This window comes from Echinops telfairi, unplaced genomic scaffold (genome assembly GCF_000313985.2).
Source record: "Echinops telfairi isolate 266 unplaced genomic scaffold, ASM31398v2 ScPeMD7_53;HRSCAF=182, whole genome shotgun sequence".
In the NCBI taxonomy this organism is placed as follows: Eukaryota; Metazoa; Chordata; class Mammalia; order Afrosoricida; family Tenrecidae; genus Echinops; species Echinops telfairi.
In genome coordinates this window covers 17,606,964-17,615,967 of record NW_022103951.1, presented here as the reverse complement: position 1 = coordinate 17,615,967, position 9,004 = coordinate 17,606,964, and the positions used below count along the sequence as shown (strand labels likewise).

Genomic DNA, 9,004 nt, shown 5'->3' with positions numbered 1-9,004 from the left:
GCCGCCGTCTGAGTTCTCCGGAGGCCCGGGGCGCCTCGGTCTGGCTCCGTGGGACTCCCTGGCCACCGAGACCACGTCAGGGACAGGTTCCCCTGAGAGAGGGAACACAGCCCCGGTCGGAGGGAGCTGCTTTCAAAAATGTCTCCGTGGGAACCTGCAAGGCAGAGAGAGGGGCGGGACATGGAGTCACTTGGTCAAACCCGGGCTGGGATGTGCTCTCCACCTGAGAAAGCACCCACCCGCTTCCTGGAGAGAAAACAGACCCAACCAAACCCTTGGCCGTGGACGCCACGGGAATCCACTTGCGGGGGATGGGGGGTGTTTCAACCATTGAAAATGACCACGTGCCCATGACAACACTTTTGGCCCCGAGAAGCTTAAGAGGTTTGAACCCTTCTCCTTGGATGCAGTGCCTATTTCTTGGGACACAGGTGTCCTCATGTTACCATGGCCCTCTCCTGCCGATACGACATCCAGGACTTTGTGACACTCGATGTCAGAAGATTAAGAACACAGCAGTCGTTGGGTGGACTTTCTCACTATCATGGTCCACCAAAGTCAGCTTTTTTCATTCCAACACATTTCCCAGACTCCCTTGCCATTAGGGGCGCACGTGAGTGGGGTGTGGCCAACACATGTGGGCAGATAAGAGGATGTTGAATCCAAAGGTGTCTTCACAACCCTCCTGACTCTCTTACCTTCCGTCCACAGACAGCTAGGCTGGAACCATCACTGGGACCCCGAGGGACGGTGGCAGGAGGCACAGTTTGCCCTAGGCCCCTCCTACTCTTCCTCCCCTCTCCCGACAGTCTGCATCGGACCAAAAGGCGAGAAGGAGACCTGTGTGTCCTCAGTTAGCCTGCTGTCCCAGGCTGGGAGACTGTAAGCAGGGTATCCTCTCTGGAAGCTGTTATGGATTGAAGTGCGCTCCCACGGAAAAAAGAAGGGGGAAGTCCCATCTTCTGTAGCTCTCAATGTGACCATGTTTGTAAAGAAATTGTTTCTTGCGCTGTTGATGTTTATTGTGGGGTGGGGTGAAGGTTTACAGAATGGATTTGTTTCCCCACATTTTGCTTCTTGACATCAGGCAAAAACCCCTCACTGTAACAACACTCTTGCCCCTCCCTCCCTGGGTTTCCTCTTTCCATTCTCCCATCCGTGTTGCCCTATCCAGCCTTCTGAGCTGTGCGTTGGGGCAAATGCTGCCCCTTGGTTTGGTCTGATTGCTAGCACTGAGAAGGATGTTCCTCCGGGTGTTTAGGATTCACCAGCTGGGCGCATCTGTTGTTGGGCTGAAAGGTGATTTCCCCCAGTTGGCTTCAATGATAAGTCTAATGGCCACCGTTTGGGAGTTTCACTGGTCTCTTTCAGACCCATAAGCTTGTCTTTTCTGTGATTTGAATTTTGTTCTAAGGTTTTTCTCCCACTCTGGGCCGGACGTTCTCTTGTGACCCCAACCCGAGTGGTTGCTTGTCTTAACTGGGCACTATGTAGTTCTGCTGGCCCCAGGCTAGCAGAGGCTGTGAGCAACGAGCCCTTTGGGTATATGATCTCGAGCCTTTCCTTGTCTTCACTCTTCTACGCTTGCTCTGAACAGGAAGAGACCAGTGGTTGTATCTTAGATGGCCACTTCCGTGCTTGTACGATCCCAGCCACTCCTCACTGAAGTGGGATGTGAACCATTTATCCTTGCGGGCTGTGTTATGCCACTTGATGGACATGCCCTCTGAGACTATGTTCGTGAGTCCCCAGGCTCCATGACTCAATTCCCCCAGGTGTTTGGTTTGGGCTCTTACAGATCTATATATTGTTCTTGAAGAACAGTATCTAGTCAGAATGCTCCTTAGAAGTAGGGATGGCGAGATTTCTTCTCGGCTACTTCGGACATGTCAGGGGCAGCCAGAAAAGAGGAAGGCCCTCCATGAGATGGATGGACACAGTGGCTGCAACACTGGGCTCAGACTTAAGAACAACTGTGAGGATGCTGCCGGCCCAGGCAGAGTTTCGTTCTGTTGTACAGAGAGGCGCTATGGGTCAGAACCCACTCAACGGCACCTAACAACAAGTCTATATATGCTGTTGGGTTGACCGCCAAATGGCATCCCACGCCTGCTCAGCTTAACGATCGACTTATGTATGTAGTGGAAAGTTGCGTTTGTTTTTACCCTTTTGGCAGGATCGTGTCTGTCCAAGTATTCGCCACTGCTGCCTTTGGCGCTTGTGGACCTCCCGGGGTCTCTCCTGCCTTGGTCCTGTTGGGCGGGCCTCCCTGACAGTGTATCGCCTTTCGTGCCGCCCAAGTCACCACCCGTGTACTAGTGCCCCCCACACCCCGGCCCATCCCTGGTAACTATCGAAGAAGGTTTCTTTCTCCGTGTAGAACTTTTCTTGACTTTTAATGGTGGTGGTCTCATGCAAGATGTGTCCTTCTGTGGTTGAATAATTTCACTCAGCCTCAGGTACTGTAGGCTCATCCACATTCAGTGGTGCTTCGCAGATTCACCGTTATCCTTACACTTCAGAGATTAAGTAGCCCATTGTGTGTGGGGTGGGGGTATACGCAGCGAGAGTTTCATCCATCATCAGCTGGTGGGCATTCAGGTTCTTTCTGTCTTCTTGCTCTTGTGACTAACGCTGTGATGAACACGGGGGTGCATGTCCTATGTCTGTTCATGCCATGGTCTGTGTTTTTCTCGGCTAGACACCTTGAAGTGAGGTTGCCGGATCATCCCGCCTGTCTCTTTCTAACTTGTTAAGGAAGGGCCGTACCGGTGTCCACAGCGGTTGTACCATGTGACCATCTGGCCCACAATGAATGAGGGTTCCAATCTCTCAGCCCCCTCACCGGCATTTGTTGTTTGACTTCCGCTTAAGTGTTCCTTGTGGTTGTGCTCATTGTTGCTTTGATTGGCAACTCTCTAAATGGCTAATGATCCAGAGCATCGCTTCTTGCAGATGTTGGCTACCCGAAGGGCTCTGTGGTAAAGTGTCTGGCTTTTCTTGTGATGCGAATGAGGTTACCCGGGAGTCTACTGGGTCCCAAACCTAAGCCCTTCTGAGTGGTGTCATATAGGGGGAGCAGGGGAGACACAAAGGCCCACACATAGGGGAAGAGGCCATGGAAGCATCCATCTACAAGCCAAGATACGCCAAGGAGCACCTAGTGTCACTGACAAAGAAGGACCCTGTCCTGGAGCTGCTGCCCTGATTGTGAATTGCAGGCTCCTTTGAAGGCACCCCCCTTGTGCTGTTTATGTTATGGCCATAACCCTAGCAAATGAAGACAGAAGGTGATGTGCTGATAACTCCGGGATTCTTGGAAACGTTTCATGATTTTGGACCTACTTGCCTATTCTGAATGGGCCTCCTGGTGGCACAGTGGGTTAAACACTAGGGGGCTACCCCAAAGGCTAGCAGTTCAAACCCACCAGCCCTGGTGGCACAGTGGTTAAAAGTGCCCAGCTGTTAACCAGAAACTTGGCAGTTCAAACCTACCATCCACTCTACCAGAGAGAGATGTAGCCATCTGTTTCCATGAAGATGACAGCTTTGGAAACGTTATCAGACAGTTCTACTCCATCCGACAGAGTCACGGTGACTCGGAGTCGGAGTTGATGACAATGGCTTTGGCCTTTTCTGAGTTAATACCTTGCCATTGACTTTCCACAATTTGAGGTCATCCATTAATAATTTGAAATGCCAAAAAGAAAGAGAAAAATACATTTCGATAAAAACATTCCCGAAGGCATAACTACTTTATTCCCATCAAAAACAAAACAGTGAAACAACTTTATTGCCAAGGTTCTGGATTGCCAACTACCCTGTACCTGGTGAAATTCAACACTGCCATGTTGTGATCGTGACGTGTCAATGGGATCAGGTACCAGGTATCAAAGGCCCTGAACAAAAATTCATATCAATGTGAATGTGAATGAGGGGGGTGTGGAGTGGAGACTCAAAGCCCATCTGTAGAAAATTGGCCGTCCCCTTACAGAAGGGTCACAAGGAAGGGATGAGCCAGTCAGAGTGCAGTATAGCACCAACGAAACAAACAACTTTCCTCTAGTTCTTTAATGCTTCCTCCCCCTCCCCCACTAGCATGACCCCAATTGTACCTTACAAATCCAGCCGGACCAGAGGATGTGCGCTGGTACAGATAAGAGCTGGAAACACAGGGAATCCGGGACAGATATGTTAGTCCCCTTAGGGCCAATAATGAGAGTAGCGATACCAGGAGGGAACAGGGAAGGTGGGGTGAACTGATCACAATGATCTATCTATAACCCCTTCCCAGGAGGACAGACAACAGAAAAGTGGGTGAAGGGAGACATTGGTTAGTGTAAGACATGAAAAAATAATAATAATTTACAAATTATCAAGGGTTCGTGAGGCAGGAAGCGGGGGAAGGGTGAAAATGAGCTGATATCAAGGGCTCAAGTAGAAAGAAAATGTTTTAAAATTGATGAGGGCAACACATGTTACGAATGTGCTTGCCAGAATGTATGGATGTATGGATTGTGAGAAGAGGTGTAAGAGCCACCCCAAAATGATTGGGGCTCAGAATTATAATAGAAGAGCAGTTTAAACAAAATACAGCTACATTTCTTATGAGACAGAGGGTTCAGACGGTGTTTTCAAATCAGGGTGTCCGTTTTAAGGTAGGTCCTTCCTTGTGGGAAGCCCAGGGCACTCTTTGGCTTGTAGATACAGATGGTCCCCCCACCCCCAACCCCACCCCTGGACTCTTCCCCCATGTCTAGCTCATTCTGCGGTTTTTCACAAGGAATGGCATGAATAGAGCCCAAGGTTGACAGTGCTAGCGTGGGGAGCCCACTAATGTTCAGCAGTTCGAAACCACCAGCTGCTCCAGGGAAGAAAGGCAGGGCTTTGTATTCCCTTAGAGCACTGCAGACTCAGAAGCTCCCAGGGACAATTCTACCCTGTCCCATGAGGTCAGTCGCTATGAGCTGGCATTGACTCTCTGGCAGTGAGCTTGGTTTGGGTATTTGACAAACACGTCCTTGTATCACATCTATACCAAGGTAAACAGTCAACTAAACTTTCAAATGCCTGTATAATTCATCTGGGTTACAAAATAAAAGATAGCTCACCTGTCATTCCTGGGTCCTTGGATCCACTTTTTAATGTTGAATGCCAAGTCCCCCAGATATTGAAAGGTTCCCTCGACATATCTGGGGAGAAATATGATACCAAAGTAAAGTTCAGGGATTAAAGCCACAAAAAGGGCTGAGCAGAACATCGCCTCGGTTCAAAACAGTCTTTTTTTGATTAGGTAGAAGACACACCACTGTGTCATTTGGGCCTGCTATACAGGAGCTGTTTCTCAAGTGGGACTTAAAATGGTCCCCAAGATCTCCACAGGCTGAGCTCTGGAACCTTAGAATGCATGACATCAGAAAGAACTTGTGACATCAGAGGATGGTCATAGAACATCCAAGTGAGCCTCATGTTTCCACAGAGGAGGCAGAAGAGTGAGTATCCGAGGGATGGGATGGGAAGGGGCTAGGATTGGACCTTCACAGCCTGTTGGCTATGAAGATGAAGGAAGGGGCCACGAGCCAACAAGTGCAGGCAGCCTCTGGAAGCTGCAAAAGGCAGGGATGTGGATTCTTTTCTAGAGCCCCCAGAAGAAATATAGCCCCTGCGGGCCCATTTTAGATTTCTTCCCACCAGAACGCTGAGCTAAAGCCTCATGTTGTTTTCAGCCTCTGGGCTTGTGGTCATTTGAAAGAGAACACCCACACAGTGGTGGCAGCCCTCTCCCCCTCGGGCCACCTTGACACCGAGACAGAGGGAGAACAACGATCGATTCCACAGTCTGGAGGCCAGGTGTCCCTCACTTTTCCAAAGGTTGCCTTATGCCACTTGACTTTTACAAAAGACTCCCAGGAGGACCTGTTTTTGTGAAATAAAAGAAATCTAAAACAGGATTTTGGGTGACTAAAGCACAGACCAGCAGTAGTTCATATCTGCTTTGCTGAGAGCTGTTTAAGAGGCAGCAGCGCCGCAACCCCCCCTCCTGCGCTTTCCCTGAGAATGACTACTGGCTTCACAGCATCAAGCTGCCCTAGCCTGCAACTGGGTCTATGAGCGCTGTTTGTGTTATTTTAGGTTTGATGTGCTATTCGCTATGATTTAGTAGGTTATTTTTTGTATCTGGGAATGCTCAAAGATTTTTCTTATGAGTAACAACTTGGACGGCTAAATACAAGGTCAGCAGGGTCTCATGCAGTGCTGCTTGCTGGGAGATAGGTGAGCCTGTCTGCTCTTGTCAAGACTGACGGTCTGGGAAACCCACAGGGGCAGTTCTACGCCGTCCCGTAGGATCGCTGTGAGTCGGCATTGACTCAAAGGCAGTAGGCTGAGAAATGAAGGGTAACCGAGACTTTGTTTTCTGCCCTCTCAGCCTACGGACGGTTTCACGGGAACACTCTACTTTCGGATAGCAGGGCACCTGGCACTCTGCTTGTGGCAGCAACAGATTCCCTTCAGCCTCTCACGTGTATTCACCAGGCAATCTCCTTTGTCCACGGTATTTCCAGCGTCATGCCCTTTTGCTGGTTCTCCTACACTCTTGCAAAGCCCCACGATCATCCCTGGGTGGTGCAAACCATTAACATGCTCACTACTAAGAGCAGTTTGGGGAGCAAGATTGCCAGGCCTTTCTTCTGAGGCACCCCTGGATGGGTTCCAACTGGCAAGCTTTTGGTCTGCAGCCCAGCAAGTTAATGCTTTGAACCTGCCCCCATCCACCACTGACCAGGGATTCCTTTGCGTGGTTAGCTTCCCAGATGTTGGAAAATGGTGCCCCCTGGGCTCTGCAAATCTTCCTTTCTCTGGAGTCGGGGCTTCACCAGTGTGCAAATAATGCATATGGAAGTACCGAGACATACAAATGAAGGGAAGAAGAGAAGGGCCCCACGCCACCCCCTATCTAAGAGGCAGACCCTGGGATTGGGCCCAGTGCCCGCTCGCTCCAGTTACCTTTCCCAGGTCTCGGTCCCGGAGAACTTTCTCTTGACTTCAATGGCAAGTGGCCCACCAGCATGTACTGCTCTGGCACTTTGTAAAGCTTCTCTGAGCCCCCCGGCGCCACGTCCTCTTGCATAGCCAGCAGGGAGCGTTCGGACAGCACTGGGGAGTTGTTGTCATAAGGGGAGATGTCTCCGCTGGAGGCCTTGTTGGAGTCTGTGGATGAATGCCTCCCTCCCATGGTGAAAGAAACGTCCGACTGCAGCAGGTCAGGGCTTCTGGTGCAAGGAGACAAAGCGGAGAGTGTGAGTGAGTGTGCTGACCAGGAGTATCGAGGCTCCAACAATGCAACCATTACACACACAACAGGAGAACGCATGGACACAGGAGCTGAAACCAAAAGACCTTGGGGGAAGTACTCCAAGACTTCTAGAGAGGTGAAAGCACTTCCACATCATGGCCAGCAGATGGCACTAAAATGCAACAGATGTTATAGGAAAGAGCAGCATGGGGAGGCGGGGCGGTGGGGGGGGGCGGGGAGGGCTAGCTAAGAATGGAGAGGATAAAACAGACGGAACCCTGCTGTAAGCAATGAGTGTCACTGAAATAGCGGACCGATTAGCTCCTGGGTCCATTTCTAGTTTTAAATGTCTGATGGTGCTCAGAGCCAGGAAAACCTGGGAAATAAGTCTCTTATATTCCTCTATATTCTAAATTTGAAAGAATTCACATAAAAACCACAATAGAAACCTTACTTGGAGTCCATTGTGGCTTTTTGGACAGCTCCTTTTGAGCCCCTCAAAATGGTTAATGTCAGTAAATCCATCCTCTGAGTGATGATGGTGCTACTGTGGGAATAATTATTTCAACATATAAAATGCTGCCCCCCCCCCCAGATCGATATATGACCATCTGTAGAGCCCAGTGAAGGAGAATAGTACACTATACTTAAGGGCTCTGCTGCTGGCGGAAAGGTTGGCAGTTTGAACCCACCCAGCGGTGCCACAGAAGAAAGACCTGGTGATCTTTTGCAGAAATCAGGGTCAACAAACCCCCTGGGGCAGATCTACTCAGTCACCTGGGGTTGAAATGGACTCAATGGCATATAACAACAACCACAACCACAGAAATCACAGCGAAAATGTAAGCGGGACAGGAAAACAAGCAAGTGGGGACATGGAAAGAACGTGTGAAGTCTTACCTTGAACCATCTCTCTTTTCTACCTTCCTCAAAAACAGTGGCCCTGACATCTTAAAGGGAAACGATCACAGGTTGATTAAAACGCCCAGGCCCTGCCTGCACTTCCCCCTACTGGACGGCCTGTTCCTTGTCAATCTTTCGTGTTCTTAATGAAGGGAAACCCACCCCAGACTGCGGCCCTCAGACACCCTTCCAGCTTGCAACAGGAAGCCACCTTTCAGCCAGATGATAGATGGGCCCACAAAACAAACAATGACGCCGTGAACAAGCAACTGTACCAGACTCCAACGGCCATGTTTGCCTAAAACCACGGATGAGGGAACCCAGGCGGCAGGGAAAGGGGATCACGGAAACGGAGCAGCCAGAGAGGAAACAGGGGCGGCACCCAATGTCACAGAGCCATGTGTGTCTCCACTGTCGACTAGAAGATTAATGTACTATGTCACCTTTCACCTAAAGTGTAATAAAATGTTTGTTCTGTTTGTTGGCCTTTCCCCCTTTTTACTGTAATGATAGCAAGCCCATGCCCGAGCAATCCTGGCCTAGCCACATGGTTGGATGTACTCATGTGGGGGGGGGTCTCAGCTTCCTCCGGGTTTCTGGCTGGGGTTTGGGTACAGAATAAGCCGTCGGAGCCTCTGGGATGTACCTCGCCTGTCATTGAGGCATCAGGACCCAGGGACTGTCCCCAGAGGACATTTCCTACCCATGTGGAGTGAATAAGCTCTTAGCTTCTAACTGATGTCAGATAATCTTATGGGAAAAAGCCAGAGGACAACCGTGAGAATTCTTTTCCAGAATTTTAGGCCT

General features: G+C 50.0%; 1 protein-coding gene across 1 annotated transcript in view; it reads right to left on the bottom strand.

Annotated features, from left to right (window-relative positions):
* The window catches only part of LOC123521735 (rho GTPase-activating protein 6-like), a 9,486-nt gene extending 501 nt beyond the window's left edge, over nt 1-8,985 (bottom strand). Inside the window, exons 1-4 of the mRNA XM_045290682.1 lie at nt 8,195-8,985; nt 7,006-7,271; nt 5,112-5,192; nt 3-154 (exon numbers count right to left, since the gene is read on the bottom strand). Of these exons, the coding sequence (XP_045146617.1) occupies nt 3-154; nt 5,112-5,192; nt 7,006-7,271; nt 8,195-8,244 (549 nt within the window). The 5' untranslated portion in view covers nt 8,245-8,985. The remainder of the gene's footprint in view (nt 1-2; nt 155-5,111; nt 5,193-7,005; nt 7,272-8,194) is intronic.
* Between the last annotated feature and the right edge of the window lie 19 nt (nt 8,986-9,004).